Here is an 18080-nt window from a genome sequence, read left to right as displayed (position 1 = left end):
AACCTGACAACCAGCCTACAGCAAACAACTTCCTTCCAGGATGCTGCAACTCTTAGGGTTCTACAAACTTCCAAATGTAGTACCAGTAGGTGGGGACCCAGTTTTCAAAGACATGAGCCATAACAAACTGTTCAAAAGGTTTATCAATTCACAGCATATTTTATACAGTGTACGCTCAAAATATCATCTACACCATTGTAAGGCTGTTGGGAAAGCTGGGCTATCACATTGTAGAGTGCATGCAGCTGTGTCAGGGAGAGCTGCCACCCAGGAGGGGTTAATTTCCTCTCTTCCTCCCCCTTTCCCTCTCTTTCCTTCTTTTAGTCCTCTTTCCCTTCCACCCCGCTCCCTCCCCTTTCATTTTTTATTTGAGACATGCTTTCATGAAGTCCAGGGTTAGCCTTGAACGACATATATAGACTAGGGTATGTCTTGAATCCTGCTCGTCCTGCCTGTTCCTCCCAAGAGAAAGGGTTACAGGTATTTATTATTGTGTCCAGTTTAGAAGACAGTTAATATTGTGATACTAGAAGTAATTGAATGTTCAGCTATATTCTGTGCACAAATGTGACTCCAAGCTAACATTTAGTAGCTTTGCATTATAGCATGAAAAGTTTGACATAGTGGTGTGTAACTTTCATGTTTTTCAAGGCCTACTTTAAATGATGGTTCTAAAACACTTTATCCTCCTTTGTAGCTCACCACCCACTAGAGGGAATTGGAAAAGGGAATACGGGGAAAGTGGACCTGGTTATCCTGGATGTGAAATCTTTCTGTACACAGCCATGCATGTTAGATAATATTCATTAATCCACAATTCATTAATGTGGTACACATGTGCCTGAAAGTCAATTATTCTAGATGGTTAGCATAGCAAGATATTAAATCATTTCTTCGTTGTGTTTAGAGAGGGACAGAGTGATTAGAACCCAGAGTTGAGTCACACAGCTGTTGGAAGTTATGTTTTTATTGAGGTGCATTACAGGGAACAATCCGTCATCACAGACTTGTGTATCTTTGAGATTGTCTTCGAGACAGCTGGGGACAGTCTAGGGACTGTTTGGGACAGGCTCTGTTGAACCCAAAATGTACCAGATGAGCTCAGGCTTGGAGAGTCTGACTCATGCAGGTCAGGCTTTTCAGCTACTTGCACTTAGGACTGTATGAATCCGGGGTAGATATGGGGAGATTCGGGTGAAGACTGCAGGGGGCTTTGCATCTTCTCCTCCATAAGATACAATACCATGGGCCACACCAGCACACAGTAGTGGCCCCCCCGGAGTCTCCCTAATAAGTAAGAAAAATCAAGGTATGAGCAAATATTGGATTCCCATATACAAGCTCAAAGATAGGTAATCCTGGAATGAGGTACAAGATCCTGGCTGGCTATGGGTCATAAGGTAGGAATTTAATGCCTGATTCCCCTCCCTCTATCCTTGCTGCAGTGCTAACATGTCTCTCTTTACTTCCTTCATGTCTAGTATCTAGCTGGGTAAGAAGGATGTAGGAAAGGTTTGGGCACAGGGAGATGAGATGGACAGGGAGAATGTCAGTTTCCAGAGCCTTAGGGATTGGAGCTAAGGACACAGGCATTAGTCACTGTCATGGGGAGCTGTTTGGCACATTTCCTTCACTGACACTGTCTCCTGATATGGGGAGGAAGAGCAGGTGTGTACTCACCTCATATGGTGATCTCTTCCTTCCAGGACTGCCCACACACATCTGGAAATTATAGTCATACTCACTAAAGATTTTACAGGCCTCTACATCCATGATTCTCAATTCAACTTCTCTCAGTGTATATGTATATGAGGTAGGATCTGTCACTCCAGTTTGCCCCCATCCAGCTGCCTGGCACATGGTCCCAGGGTCTATAAAGTCAGAAGGACTAGGCAGAGGAACTACATCCACAGCAGGAGTCAACTCAACTTGTTTTTCAAGCTGTTTTAAAGGAAAGAAGGGATGGCAAATCAGAGAAGGATGCTTAGCCATGGGTCCTTCCACAGCGGGTCCATAATGACATAGAATTCAGGAGTGGGTTCTGAGGAAAAGGAATGGACAAGAGAGAATTCAATGGACTAGGCCAGGGGGAGAATTAAAGAGGGGAGACCTAAATAAAGGAAGACCAAATAAATGAGGGCACCTTCAGTAACATGATGTCATGAATATTGAAAAAGAAATTGTAATTTTTGTGAATGATTTGATTTTCGACTTTTATCTTCTGCTGTGTGGATTCTCGCTTGCTCACGTCATGGGCTCCAAGGGTAACTGTGATTTCTCTGTAGATAGAGAAAGAAGCAATGAAAAGTCGTATGAGAAGAACTCCTTCAAAGGAGAGGGGCACTAGGTTCTTTCTTCTCTATCCCTGGGCACAGCCCATAGATTAACTTGAGATGGCGGACCCAGGACCAGTGCTACAGGGCTCAGGGAAACACAGAATTAAGAACTCTTCCACACCCTACACCTAGGACTTGCATTCAACTGAACCCATGGTTTTGCACATGGATGAAAGGCACTCTACATTGAATTACATGCCAGGTCATCTATCATTTCTGCTACCACTAGGACAAGATAAGGGCTGTGATTTTACTACTGACCAGAGCCCTGCTTAAACCTCAGACCTGTGACAACGGATACGTCACAGGAATGATCCAGTGAGTGGTCCTGTGCTTTGTTTTCTGCTCTGTGTAACGAGAGCCCAACTGAAGTTGAAAAGGGCTCAGAGACTTCCCCAAGGCTCTGCTGCTCTGTGACCATGGCTCATGCATGTCTTCACAGGAAGAGAAGCCTCTTACCTTCCATTACAGTGTGCAGCAGTCAGCACAAATTGACGGCTTATGAGAAACCCACCACAGAAGGTCACATAACCTTTCTCAGTGGTGATCTTCAGATGGGCCATGTAAGGGCGGGAGTGAGGAATAGACTCCACACCACCAACAATCTCCTCTGGAACAAGGAACACCCAGTCCCCAGTCACAAGCTTGCAGGGTCCCCCAACACAGTACTGCCAGAGAAATATGGGGCTAAAGCTGAGCGACTGCTCGAAGCCCACCCCACCTCACATGGGGCTCAAGCCCTTCCACATATTGATATTGAACATATCTTCATTAATCCCATTCCCATCATTGATTAAATACTAAAGGTGGCCTTCTGTGCCTGAGATAGGGCAGGTGACCTCCAAGGAGCTCTTTCCTGTAAATGGTTTCTGGAAGAAGCATAATCAATGAATGTTTCCCATGATCTAGTGCAGTGGTTCTCAAACTGTGGTTCTCTACTCCATTGGGGGGGTGGTAGAAAGACCCTTTCACAGAGTCACATATCACCTATCCTGCATATCAGATATTTACAATATGATTCATAACAATAGCAAAATTAGAGTTATGAAGTAGCAATGAAAATTATGTTACCATTTGGGGTCACCACAACCTGAAGAAATGGTATAGAGGATTACAGCATTAGGAATGCTGAGAACCCCTCCTCTAGCGAATTGACCCATACCCATGCATATATGGGAAGCACTAATTAGACTTGTGGGTTATAAGAAGAAAGACCTCCTGGATTTAAAAGTTCCCATTCAGAAATTAAACAGAGACGTAGACAGACTAAGAGAAGTCATGAACCAAATGGACTTAACAGATATGTATAGAACATTCTATCCTAAAGCAAAAGGATATACATTCTTCTCAGCTCCTCATGGTACTTTCGCCAAAATTGACCATGGAATTGGTCAAAAAACGGGCCTCAACAGGTACAGAAAGATAGAAATAATCCCACGCATGCTATCAGACCACCACGGCCTAAAGCGGGTCTTCAATAACAATAAGGGAAGAAGGCCCACATATACGTGGAAGTTGAACAATGCTCTACTCAACGATAACCTGGTCAAGGAAGAAATAAAGAAAGAAATTAAAGACTTCTTAGAATTTAATTAAAATGAAGGTACATACCCAAACTTATGGGACACAATGAAAGCTGTGCTAAGAGGAAAACTCATAGCTCTGAGTGCCTGCAGAAAGAAACAGGAAAGAGCATATGTCACCAGCTTGACAGCACACCTAAAAGCTCTAGAACAAAAAGAAGCAAATACACCCAGGAGGAGTAGAAGACAAGAAATAATCAAACTCAGAGCTGAAATCAGCCAAGTAGAAACAAAAAGGACCATAGAAAGAATCAATAGAACCAAACGTTGGTTCTTTGAGAAAATCAACAAGATAGATAAACCCTTAGCCAGACTAACCAGAGGACACAGAGAGTGTGTCCAAGTTAACAAAATCAGAAATGAAAAGGGAGACATAACTACAGATTCAGAGAAAATTCAAAAAATCATCAGATCTTAATATAAAAGCCTATATTCAACAAAACTTGAAAATCTGCAGGAAATGGACAATTTCTTAGACAGATACGAGGTAGCAAAGTTAAATCAGGAACAGATAAACCAGTTAAACAACCCCATAACTCCTAAGGAAATAGAAGCAGTCATTAAAAGTCTCCCAACCAAAAAGAGCCCAGGTCCAGACAGGTTCAGTGCAGAATTCTATCAGACCTTCATAGAAGACCTCATACCAATACTATCCAAATTATTCCACAAAATTGAAACAGATGGAGCACTACCGAATTCCTTCTATGAGGCCACAATTACTCTTATACCTAAACCACACAAAGACCCAACAAAGAAAGAGAACTTCAGACCAATTTCCCTTATGAATATCAACACAAAAATACTCAATAAAATTCTGGCAAACCGAATTCAAGAGCACATCAAAACAATCATCCACCATGATCAAGTAGGCTTCATCCCAGGCATGCAGGGATGGTTTAATATACGGAAAACCATCAACATGATCCATTATATAAACAAACTGAAAGAACAAAACAACATGATCATTTCATTAGATGCTGAGAAGCATCTGACAAAATTCAACACCCCTTCATAATAAAAGTCCTGGAAAGAATAGGTATTCAAGGCCCATACCTAAACATAGTAAAAGCCATATACAGCAAACCAGTTGCTAAAATTAAACTAAACGGAGAGAAAGTTGAAGCAATCCCACTAAAATCAGGGACTAAACAAGGCTGCCCACTCTCTCCCTACTTATTCAAAATAGTTCTTGAAGTTCTAGCCAGAGCAATCAGACAACAAAAGGAATCAAGGGGATACAGATTGGAAAAGAAGAAGTCAAAATATCACTATTTGCAGATGATATGATAGTATATTTAAGTGATCCCAAAAGTTCCACCAGAGAACTACTAAAGCTGATAAACAACTTCAGCAAAGTGGCTGGGTATAAAATTAACTCAAATAAATCAGTAGCCTTCCTCTACACAAAAGAGAAACAAGCCCAGAAAGAAATTAGGGAAACGACACCCTTCATAATAGACCCAAATAATATAAAGTACCTCGGTGTGACTTTAACCAAGCATGTAAAAGATCTGTACAATAAGAACTTCAAGACTCTGAAGAAAGAAATCGAAGAAGACTCAGAAGATGGAAAGATCTGCCATGCTAATGGATTGGCAGGATTAATATAGTAAAAATGGCCATTTTACCAAAAGCGATCTAGTGAATCCCCATCAAAATACCAATCCAATTCTTCAAAGAGTTAGACAGAACAATTTGCAAATTCATCTGGAATAACAAAAAACCCAGGATAGCTACAGCTATCCTCAACAATAAAAGGACTTCAGGGGGAATCACTATCCCTGAACTCAAGCAATATTACAGAGCAATAGTGATAAATACTGCATGGTATTAGTACAGAGACAGACAGATAGACCAATGGAACAGAACTGAAGACCCAGAAATGAACCCACACACCTATGGGCACTTTATTTTTGAAAAAGGAGCCAAAACCATCAAATGGAAAAAAGATAGCATTTTCAGTAAATGGTGCTGGTTCAACTGGAGGTCAACATGTAGAAGAATGAACATCGATCCATGCTTATCACCCTGTACAAAGCTTAAGTCCAAGTGGATCAAGGACCTCCACATCAAACCAGATACACTTAAACTAATAGAATAAAAACTAGGGCAGCATCTGGAACACATGGGCACTGGAAAAAATTTCCTGAACAAAACACCAATGGCTAATGCTCTAGATCACGAATCGACAAATGGGATCTCATAAAACTGCAAAGCTTCTGTAAGGCAAAGGACACTGTGGTTAGGACAAAACGGCAACCAACAGATTGGGAAAAAATCTTTACCAATCCTACAACAGATAGAGGCCTTATATCCAAAATATACAAAGAACTCAAGAAGTTAGACCGCAGGGAGACAAATAACCCTATTAAAAAATGGGGTTCAGAACTAAACAAAGAATTCACAGCTGAGGAATGCCGAATGGCTGAGAAAAACCTAAAGAAATATTCAACATCTTTAGTCATAAGGGAAATGCAAATCAAAACAACCCTGAGATTTCACCTCACACCAGTGAGAATGGCTAAGATCAAAAACTCAGGTGACAACAAATGCTGGCGAGGTTGTGGTGAAAGAGGAACACTCCTCCATTTTTGGTGGGATTGCAGACTGGTAAAACCACTCTGTAAATCAGTCTGGAGGTTCCTCAGAAAATTTGATAATGAACTACCTGAGGATCCAGCTATACCTCTCTTGGGCATATACCCACAAGATGCCCCAACATATAAAAAAAGACACGTGCTCCACTATGTTCATAGCAGCCTTGTTTATAATAGCCAAAAGCTGGAAAGAACCCAGATGCCCTTCAACAGAGGAATGGATACAGAAAATGTGGTACATCTACACAATGGAATATTACTCAGCTATCAAAAACAATGCCTTTATGAAATTCATAGACAAATGGTTGGAACTTGAAAATATCATCCTGAGTGAGGTAACCCAATCACAGAAAAACACAAATGGTATGCACTCATTGATAAGTGGCTATTAGCCCAAATGCTTGAATTACCCTAGATACACAGAACACATGAAACTCCAGACAGATGATCAAACTGTGAATGCTTCACTCCTTCTTTAAAAGGGGGAACAGGAATACCCTTGGCAGGGAATAGAGAGGCAAAGATTAAAACAGAGACAGAAGGAACACCTATCCAGAGCCTGCCCCACATGTGCGCCATACATATACAGCCACCCAATTAGACAAGATGGATGAAGCAAAGAAGTGCAGGCCAACAGGAGCCAGATGTAGATCTCTCCTGAGAGACACAGCCAGAATACAGCAAATACAGAGGCGAATGCCAACAGCAAACCACTGAACTGAGAATAGGACCCCCGTTGAAAGAATCAGAGAAAGAACTGGAAGAGCTTGAAGGGGCTCGAGACCCCATATGAACAACAATGCCAAGCAACTAGAGCTTCCAGGGACTAAACCACTACCTAAAGACTATACATGGACTGACCCTGGACTCTGACCTCATAGGTAGCAATGAATATCCTAGTAAGAGCACCAGTGGAAGGGGAAGCCCTTGGTCCTGCTAAGACTGAACCCCCAGTGAATGTGATTCTTGGGGGGAGGACGGCAATGGTGGGAGAGTGGGGAGGGGATCACCCATAAAGAAGGGGAGGAGGAGGGATTAGGGGGATGTTTGTTCGGAAACCCGGAAAGGGAATAACATTCGAAATGTAAATAAGAAATACTCAAGTCAATAAAAAAAAAGTTTCCATTAAGCAAGTAGCTATTACTGTGATGTGTCTGCCCGTGTTGTAACTCGGCCCTTCTTGAAGCTTTCAGCACTCTTTCCTTTGCCTATGGTTTTAGCATGTTGTCTATAATACATCATGAATAATTTCTCTCCTGGTACTGCTTACTTAGCATTCTGGGGGCCTTCTTACCCGGTGAGTATCTCTTTCTTTGTATTTGGGAAATTTTCTTCTATGAGTTTAGTGAGAATAGTATCCATGTCTTTGGCCTAGAGTTCTTCTCTGTCTTCTATTTTATGAAGGTGTAAAGGGCATTGTAAAGAAGTATATGGTGGGAGTGAGATGGCGGGAAATAAAGAACACATATGATTATCATGTACACATGTACAAACTTCTCAAGAGTAAAGCAGAAATAAAAACCAACTAAAAAGATTAAATAGGGACTACAACAGAACTAAACAAATAGCTCTAAAGAGAAGGAACATAAATGTCCAGTAAGAAACACTTTAAAAAGTCTTCAACATCCTTAACCACTTGGTAAATCTAGATTAAAGCCACTTTAAGATTCATCCTACTGGGGTTGGGGATTTAGCTCAGTGGTAGAGCGCTTGCCTAGGAAGCTCAAGGCCCTGGGTTCGGTCCCCAGCTCCGAAAAAAAAAAAAAAAGGATTCATGCTACTATATAATTTTAATTTTTTCAAACTGTATTTTTAAAGATGATTCTTAAATTCTTTAACCTCCCTTGTAGTCCACTACCCACCAGTAGTAGAAAGGAAAGGATCCAGGAGAAGTGGACCTGTTTAGAAAGGTTCTTTGGAGCAACTCCTGTCTGTGCTGTTGGAAGTTGGCAGTTAGTTCATAGGTTAGCAGGCAGTGGCAGGTCAATCCACTCATAAATACTTCACAGATACACCAGCAGTCCAGTTTGGTAGAGTCAGGTTAGCAACAGGAGTGACACAACCTAGTAGAAACAGCCAGGCCTCAGTCTCAGCTTGAGTCAGCAGGAGAGACCAGGAGGAACAGGACGAACAGGAGGAGAAGTTTTCAACTGTGCCTTTCTCGGAGAAGCAGAGATCAGCAAAGACTCGAGCCTCATAAGGGTTGCACAGCTAGCTGTTCTATCAAGCTGAGCTCTGTCCTTGTCACTCCATGGAGTCCTATTTGTACCTTCCAAACATCACGTGACTTCCACGTGCCTTGCCTCAGCGTGTATCTTTCCTTAACACGTTCTTGAATCAGTACAGCCCTAGTCCGAGGAAGCACAAGAAACTGCAGCACACCACCAGAAGATTCTTGGTGCGTTTCTCTCTGTGGAGTCCTGACAAATGCAACACAACTATGTGATGTAAAGCAGAACAATACATGTGTGTGGTTAGCGTAGACTCCTTCATTGTGCCCGCATACATGCTTGCTTTAGCAGAACATCCTCTCTCCTGTGTCCTCTTCAGCAAAATGTTGCTTCACAAGTCTGTCTGAGCCTTTCACATTTGTGCCCACTTTCACATGCTTGCCCCAGGAAAACACCGTCTAACTGACTTTCCAGAGAACCCTTATGTTTCCACTTCATTACTCCAGTACAATAGTCATCATCAAGAATGTGAACAGCCGATGCTGGTGTAGACGTAGGGATTAGAGAACCCTTCACATTTACCTCAGAATGTAAATGAGGTGCAGCTACATTGGAAATCAATCCTGAGATTTCTCAAAAATCACCACTGCCACCGCCACTACCACCACCACCAAAACTCCCCAAAACCTAAATTAAAATTACCACGTGTTCTGGCTAAGTCACTCCTGAGCACTTGTCCAAAGAACTCTGTTTGCTAGGACATAGATATCTGCACATCTGTGTTCATGGCTGCCGTATTTACAGAAACTAGGAACTAGACGCACCCTCTAGCCCATTAACTGATGAATAGATAATAAAAATGTGCTACATATAAAAAAAGGAAAAATTTCAGCAGAATGGATGGAATGGCAATTTTGTTTTTTTCTGAGTGAGATATCCCAGGACTCCAAGCACAAAACCCTCACCTTCTCTCTCATATGAGGATCCCAGCTATGTTAATGTATGGTTTGTGTGTCTAACAAGGAGTATCTGGAAACCAGAAAAGAGAAAAAGAAACAGTAGGGATTACATTCAAGAAGGATGATTATGAAAACATAGGTAGTAAGGAAAGAGAATACCAAAGTACAAAGATTTAGGTAGTAAGAGAGGCAAGGGGTTGAAAGCTGACGGTGTAGGCAGGAGGGGAGAATTAGCTGATATTAAAAAGTATAAAGGAACCAAATGAAAAGTCAGATGTGCCCACATGTGCAATATCAGCTTCTGTGTTTTGATGATAACCAACTGCCCTGTAATCAGATTCAAAACCCACACCATGGTGGAGGGCACCAATGCCTGGTACTGTCAGCCTGGCTAGAAACATACAGGGAAGTAAACTTACATAGCAGCAAACTGCCTTCCAAATCCCCATGCTTTCCCCATAGAAAAAAGTGGATCCCAGCCTTACTCAGAGACACCTCTCCTTCTGAAGAATAGTGGGGTGAATGCAGAGATCCCTGGGGAACAAGATGCAGAAATAAGTGGTGGTTGTGTGTCCATCCCTAAACAAGTCACTTAGCCCACACTTTCAAGGGCTCAGGGAACACTAATGTGGGAGCATGAGAAGTAGGCAAGAGCTGGAAGACAGGGTAAGGGCTCAAACTCCATTCTCTAGACTGGATACAGTTATGACAATCATCAGTTCATGCCAACTGTAGTTCCTGGTCCTGGGCCACATAAGACTAATCCAAGCAACAACCAGTCAAGGAAGGGGAGAGACTTGAGGAGTTCCACTCGTTATCTCTTGAATACTGGCTATTGATAGTTTCTGGGAGGGGAGGAGGAAGTCACTGTGTTTAGCTGAGTGTCCTCTGCTGAGCCAACCAGGCTCCAATGGAAAGATCCAAACTCAGTTACACAGCTGGTCATTGTTAACATTAGTGGGTTACAAAACTCAGCACATAGACATGAACATGAGAGAGATATTTGTGAGGAAAGCCTAGGGTGTACAGAGATGATAGGGAGCCGAGAGGGGTTGGGAATGTTCAAGATGCAGGGAGAACATGTGAAAAATTGTGTGTGTGTGTGTGTGTGTGTGTGTGTGTGTGTGTGTGTGTGTGTGTGTGTTTCTGTGTGTGTTTTAAAAGATATCAAGCTGCCTCCATGACTGGGTACACAAGGTGACTAAGACACTAGTTAGTCAGTGGATTGCTCGTGACTCTAAACTCACACCAGGGCTCTGAGACAAGAAATATTATGAGAGGTGCTGGCCTGGCCCTGCTGCAGAACAATGAGTCTGCATACTGGAGTGGGCATTCAACAATTTGGTCCCTTTCTAAAGCTTCTGATTTGCATACTGGGATTGTCCTGTTTCATCACCTGAGTCCCTTTGGGCAAGGAGAAGAGAGGTGGCTACAGTTCTAAGATGAGGTGACAGCTTGGTAGAGAGGCCTTGCTGGACCTGGACTAGGCGACATTGGGGAAATACCCAAGTACAGTAGATTTCCCAGGACCATAGACAGACCTTAGGGGAATGAAGAGAGTGGGAGGCAAAATCTTTTGATCCTTCTCATCCTCAAAAGTCTGTAAGGGGTGAAGAAGAATTTAGAAAGAAAGAAGGCATCCTTCTCAGACAAAGGTAGGACTTTCCAGGACTGACCGTCCTGGCCTTTATATGTGCTATTATGATGGGGTCATTGCACAGGTTTGACGCACAAGCTTTATGAGAGTCTCTGAAGACAGAAACCATGAGACAAAAGAGGGTGAAGAAGAAGGTGGCATATAAAAAGGTTTTAAGCTCTGCACTCATGGAAGACAGCAGCACCATCTCTTTACTGCAGACAGATTTCTTTATTAAGACTCAGATAGCCATACCCCAGGATGCTGGACATTGGCCCAGACACAGGTTTTGTGTTCTAGGATTGTTGAAGGAGTTTCATTGTTTTCTGAATCCACGGTATAAAGCTGGAGATTCTGGTGAATACTCGAGGAAGTGTCCCAGTACACAAGCGATAACTGACAATGCCCTGGGCCACTCCATCGCACACAAAGGGACCCCCTGAGTCTCCCTGTGGACAGAAAAAGGGGAAGTCTTATTGAATAGCCTCCTATCACCTCTTTCCAGACCCATATTCTCCATGTTCTTCTCTGTTTCCACTTAGGCCTGGTTTTCAGATGGGAAACACTAGTGCCCCCATTGACCTCTGTTCTTAACAGGACAGAGTAGAGAGTCTGTGACTCACTGACTAGTGTATCTCTGCTTGGCTGTGTCCTTCCTTCAGGCCAACTAGAATTAGCTCTTCCATTTTCCTATGGCAAAAGGACAAAAGGTTGACTGAGGGAAAATGCCAGATCCCCATATGTTGTTCCCTGCATGTTCTTTAGACTAGCCATGGTTCTGCATCTGGAGAAGGCCTGGCTGTGTGTCTGCAGTATCGCTCTGCCGCTAGGCAAACATTTAAAAATGGTTATGTCCTTACCTTACCAGTAGCCTTCCCCTCGCTGGGGTTTCCCACACAAAGCTGGATGGAGTCGTTGTAGTTTCTGGACATGTCTTCACACTTCTGGCCTTCCTGAACTTCTAGATTCACTTCTTGAAGTGTGTTAGACAAACTACAATTGGCCAAGCATCCCCAACCTGCCACTGTGCACACCTGCCCAGGTTTCACCCAGTCCTGGCTCCTAGGAAGGGCAATCGTCTTCACAGCACCATTGAGTTGAGCTTTGCGTTCCAACTGGTCGGAAAGATGGAAGAACGCCACTTAAGTTCTGGTACTCTCAGCAAGCTTAAACCAGTCATGAGGTTGCCCATATCTTCCCCATTTTCAAAGCTCCCCCAATCCCACTGTAGCCCCATTCTATTGCCGTAGGACCAATAGATCAGCCACTAAGAAGAGAAAATGGGACTGATACACTAGTGATCTATGGGAGTAAACCAGAGATCGGGAAAACAGTACCTTCAGGAGCATGATGTCATTAAACCGTGAATGTCTGTCATAGTTCTCGTGAGGTTTGGCTTTTACAACAGCGATGACCTGGGTTTTTTCTTGTTTCTTGATATTGTGAGCACCTAAGGTTACTTTTATATTACTGTGAAAAGAAGATGGGTTATGTGCAAGGCAGGAGCAATGAAGCAGTCCCCGAAATGCAGGCTGAGGGCTCAGAGTAATGCAGAGCATGCCTGAGTCAAATAGCAAGAATTTATGGGGAACTTGTTGCATTGGTCTTCAATAACCACCCAGCCATTCAGACTCTTCACTGACACAATCTGGTCCTGAGTTTCACAATCACTTTAGGTCAAATAGGAAAAAGTCTGGTTGATCTTCACCTTTGGTTCTACGTGTTTAGGGACAGCCAGGATCTGTTGTTATTTGGTCAGTCCCAGGCATCAAAGAACCACTTGCTTCTCCTTACCTTCCATTACAGTGAGCTGCTGTCATTACGATGTCTTTTGCCACCAGGAAACCACCACAGTAATGGCGATATGAATTACCATAATAAAACATTAAGGATGCCATGTAGGGCCGGGAGTGGGGTTTGGACTCTGTACCCCATATGATCTCTCCTGAAAAAGAAAGCTTATTCTGAATCTTGGTGCTCGTTGAAACTGTGCAACAATCCTGGAGGCTATGATAAGGGACATTTCATGCTTGGCAAGTCTGTGGACTTGACACAGAGGGAAAAAAGATCCTGTTGTGGTGCCATCACACAATGAGAAAGGGCGCTCGGATGCTTCAAGGGATGGTGCAGAGCCTGATGCATGGAATCACTTTCCCCTGGTTTGCCATTTCTTCCTGATAATGCGAAGACTTTCTCCTGATTCAAATCAAATCTCGTGTACACATTAAGGTCAAATTCAGCACACATTGTGCAGTAGATGTAGACACACTCCACACAGCTACACTTGTTCCTGTCTCATGATTCACCTGGTGTCCTGCTCACTTAGTAAGCATGATGTTGAGGTAGAAAACTCTGGCTGCTTTTCCTCTATTCTGATTCATGGTACGTACTGAGAACTCCACGTAGAGACGGGTTTGTTGTATAACCACTGAGCAACTCTCAAGTGTGCTAAGTGAGAGGCTGGGAGGAGACCTCCTAATGTATCTGAACTTCAGCATAGATTGGTCTTCCTGAGGCACTGAGATAGCCTTCAGGATGAAGAAGGGAGCACATAGAAGACTGGTAGGGATCATAGAGAGGAGAGGAAATGGGTTGGAGGATCCTGTGTCTGCTTGTTTCCATCAAGCTGTAGAGAAGAAATGAAGCTACACTTTGTTGGCTCTGTTAGATTGTGGCTAAGTGTCATGGTGGACCTGTATGGTTCAGAAGAAGAGAGACAAGAACAGGGTGACCCTGGAAACCTGAGTAGAAGAATTCTTCTAGTCTTAATCCAGGTGGCAGCCCCTGGGTAAAGCTGTTTGCTCTGAGTTTTGTACAATTGGAGCTTCCAGCCCTCATTTTCAACTGCAGCTTCTAGTGGGGTCCTATGATATTTTCATAATCTGTCACTTTTAGGTGACTAAGGTCTCACTCACCAGGTGCCACTGCAAATAGTTCACTGTGCTTTTGGGGACCTATTTATCCAGTGCTAGAGCTCGGGCTCAGCTAACTTCTCAGATGAACCAAGTCAGGAGTATATCTTAGATACAGCCCGACTGAGCACCATGCAGGTGTCAGTGCTGGGAGCCGCATGCCACACTTCTAGGAGTGCAGATGGCTGCTTACCTCCTTCAGTGTTGACTGGTAGGATGGCCACCAGGAAGAACAGGAACAGGAACATCCTCTTCAGGGTCTGACCAGGTCTCAACTGGTCACTTCGTTACTTCTCACAACTTTTAAACCATCAGGTGAGGAAAGAGGCACAGAGCCAGAGACCTCTTATTTCCTGTGTGATATTTGAGATCCGGGCTCTTGCCACATCTCTGTGGTGAAGGCACAGGAAACACACTATTGTCAGTTGATGGTGAGCACGACCACGTTCCCCACAGGAATGCTGGACACTGAGAAGGGCAGAAGAGCCTGTTGAGGCCTTCCGCACGAGGCAGAGGGCAAGTCTCCTCTCCTGCTCAGGGTATTGCTGGAGGATGCCTCTGTGACTTGAGACTGTGATCAGGTTAATTGTCTCCTTTAAAAACAACATATCTAAACCCCATGCTACTCTCTATGAGGTGTGTTGTTGTGGTTGTTGTTGTTGTTGTTGTTGTTGTTGTTGGCACAAGGACTTTTGGTTTCAGATTTAAGCCTTGTGACTCTAAACTCACACCAGGGCTCTGAGTCAAGAAATATTATATGAGAGGTGCTGACCTGGCCCTGTTGCAGAGGAATGAGTCTACATATTGCTCTGGGCATTCAACAATTTAGTCCCCTTCTGAAGTTTCTGATGTACATACTGGGACTGTCCTGTGTCATCTCCAGTCTGCCTTTGGGCAAGGTGAAGAGAGTTGGCTACTGTTCTAAGATGAGGTAGAGAGGCCTTGCTGGAGCTGGACCAGGCAACCTGGGGGGAGGTATCAGAGAACAGTGGATTTCCCAAGCTCATAGACCATCCTTAGAGGAAGGAAGAGAGTGGGAGGCAAGACCTTTGCATCTTCCTCACCCTTAGTAACTGGTTAAATATGAAGAAGAATTTAGAAAGAAAGAGGCATCCCAGACAAGGGCAAGACTTTCCAGGACTGACATGACTAGCCTTGATATGTGCTTTTATGATGGGGTTAGTGAACAGACATCATACAGTAACTTTCTGAGAATATCTGGCAACAGAAACCACGAGATATAAAAGGGTGAACAGAAGGTGGTGTACAAGATTGTTTTAAGCTCCACACCCATGAAAAGAAGCAATGTCATCCCTTTCCTGCATACAGATTTCTTTATTAAGACTCAAATATTTGTAACACAGAATGCAAAACACTGGCCCAGACACAGCGTTGGCATTCAAGGATTGTTTAAGAAATTCCATTGTTTTCTGAATACAAAGTATTAAAGCTGGTGGTTCTGGTGAATGTTGAGGAGGTGTCCAAGGATATTAGCTATAACTGACAAGGTCCTAGAACACTCCATCACAAAAAAGGTCCCCAAGGGGACCCCTGTGGTTGAATTAGGGAAAAACTGTAAGAAGCTGATGAGGAGGGTGGCCTAGAAGTCTCAACTGACCTGGATGCCCAAGATCTCTCAGACACAGAACCACCAACCAGGCAGCATACACGAGCTGATATGAGGCCCTCAACACATATACAGCAGAGGACTGCCTGTTCTGGACTCCGTGAGAGAAGATGAACCTAAACCTGGAGAGATTTGAGGCCTCGGAGAATGCGGAAATCTGGTAGGTTGGATCTGGGGGTTGGAGACGTCTTGGAGGAGGAAGTTGCAGGGAGAGAAGGTATGGCATGGAGTGTTTGCTGGGAGGACCGGGAGGGGGATAAAGACTGGACTGTAAAAAGAGATTAAAGAATTAAAAAAATGAAACCAAACCACAAAAACACCAAAAGATCTCTCCAGGGTCTCCGTGTTGACAGGAAAAAAGAGAAGTCTTAGTAAAAAGCTTCTTATCACCTCTTTCCAGACCTATTTTATCCCTGTACTTCTCTGTTCCCACTCAGGTCTGGGTTGTCAGATGGGAAACACTAAGTGAGCGCATTGACCTCTGTTCCGGAAGTGTAGGGTTGAAACGTCAGTTTATCAGCCCTCCCTGTGGTCTAATCCATACGGTGATGAAGGTCATACCACTTTATGTCTCCAAACTCAAATGAATGAGGAAGGAGAACAAGGGCTTGAAACAGACTCCCAAAGCATTGAAAAACCTATCTGGGAAATCTTTGATTTCTGATCCTGAAGAGCTAATGGAGGAGTCCCAAGTGCCCCTCCATTGAGGCAGTACCCACCCTAAAAGAAACCAGAGGAGAGATAACAGCATTCACTGAGGTCGGGGCCTCTGATCCTGTCACACTGGGTCAGGAGATGGGGAGCTTCACATGGGCAGCAGTGGTTCGCTAGATGAGCTCCACAGAGTCCTGGGAAAAGGATTGACTGTGCTAGTGTAGCTCCTTAACCCCCTCCCAGATATGAGGATACCATGAATAGATTGTAGGCTAAGACGACGAAACTGTCTGGTACGCATGGACTGATACCGAGAACTGATAGACAATCAGACAAATGACAGATAGCATGACACAATCATATGAGAAGCATTCCAGACTTAAGAGACCTTACCACAACTGTGTGCTCTTTGGGGACCATATCATGTTCCTAAGCCATCTCTCAGCAAGGAGGCAGCTGCTATTAAGCCTGCCCATGTGTGAGCAGGGTACATCCCTGTGAGTCCCACTCCTGCCTCTGGCTTTTGGGTGACTCAGGAGAGGACTGACCCACTGTCCATGTTGCATTCCTCATGAAAGTTGAAGATACTCACTAAGTTCATCCTACTCTCCTCCTTCTAATCCTCTGCCTGCCATCCCCCTTTCTTCTCCAGCAGTTTTAGTGTCTCTAAGGACTGACAAACCTTTCCCGTTATTATGGGTATTTAGTTCTTCTTTGAAAGGTAAGATTCTGAAGAGTCAATAGGTGCAGATCTCAGCTGTGTCCCACAAACTAGTCCTCCATGCCATGGGCTTAGAGCTGAAGGCCTCCATTCATCCCTCTGCCATGTGGTCTTCCCCACAAGGCAATGAAAATACAACATGAAAGTGACGTGAGGGGGAAAGGGAGGCATGATAGTACTATAAATACAATACTCCTGCATGAAATTTCTAAAACAAACATTTTAGACTTAAAAAATTGTCTCTTGACAGGAAGAGGTGAAGATGTCTCTGGCAATCTTTTCCCAAGTGCACAGACATTTACCAAAAGAGAAAGGGAGTAGAAAATGTGGTTTTAGTTTCTACTTGTTACTATGGCTATAGATTAGGTGGTCTTTCCTAGAAATGTGAGGATGCTTTTATCTTGGTTTCACTTCTGCACATCATTATCTTCTGTACCATCATCATGAAGGATTGTATTATTCCAAACATGCACACTCAGGTATGCTACAAGAGGGAGTCATCCTGTGAGATTGGGTTTCTTCGTACTCAACCTCCCGTCTAAATACACGGGGAATTTTCCCTCATCCGTAGAGATGGATCAGCCAGATGCAACAACATTCCTTAGGAAGAGAAGATTGGACATGTGACATATTACTGACCATGGATACTGCTCTAAAGACAATGCTCTTAGAACTTTTTCCTACTTTGTGACAAAACTCTGCCTTCCCAAGGTGTCTACAGTAGGTCCTACCTCCTGCACTCCAATCCCAATGAGCAGGATACCCTCAGTGTGACATAATTGGGTTCACTGCAGTAGACGTTACTGCCCCTAACGATGCATGTCCATGTGTTCCTCAGATTAAGAATTGCAACAGATGTGTCATTTGCAGCAACAATAAAAACA

At 43.7% G+C, this 18080-nt stretch overlaps 2 protein-coding genes across 2 annotated transcripts; both read right to left on the bottom strand.

The window, feature by feature from the left end:
• Positions 1-1015: 1015 nt before the first annotated feature.
• On the bottom strand, positions 1016-3218 carry LOC148000958 (mast cell protease 1-like). Its single transcript, XM_087586853.1, has 5 exons — positions 3176-3218; positions 2796-2946; positions 2144-2279; positions 1681-1941; positions 1016-1283 (listed from the first exon to the last, which is right to left on the bottom strand). Exons 1-5 carry the CDS (start codon positions 3216-3218, stop codon positions 1140-1142), a joined length of 735 nt encoding a protein of 244 aa, XP_087442979.1. The 3' UTR covers positions 1016-1139.
• Positions 3219-11493: 8275 nt separating this feature from the next.
• LOC134481969 (granzyme-like protein 2) lies at positions 11494-14471 on the bottom strand. Its single transcript, NM_001433191.1, has 5 exons — positions 14388-14471; positions 13077-13227; positions 12620-12752; positions 12143-12397; positions 11494-11731 (listed from the first exon to the last, which is right to left on the bottom strand). Exons 1-5 carry the CDS (start codon positions 14440-14442, stop codon positions 11579-11581), a joined length of 747 nt encoding a protein of 248 aa, NP_001420120.1. The 5' UTR covers positions 14443-14471; the 3' UTR covers positions 11494-11578.
• Positions 14472-18080: the final 3609 nt, after the last annotated feature.

Source organism: Rattus norvegicus, chromosome 15, assembly GCF_021556685.1.
Source record: "Rattus norvegicus strain SHRSP/BbbUtx chromosome 15, alternate assembly SHRSP_T2T, whole genome shotgun sequence".
NCBI classification, from domain to species: domain Eukaryota; kingdom Metazoa; phylum Chordata; class Mammalia; order Rodentia; family Muridae; genus Rattus; species Rattus norvegicus.
This window is presented reverse-complemented; position numbering and strand designations above follow the sequence as displayed.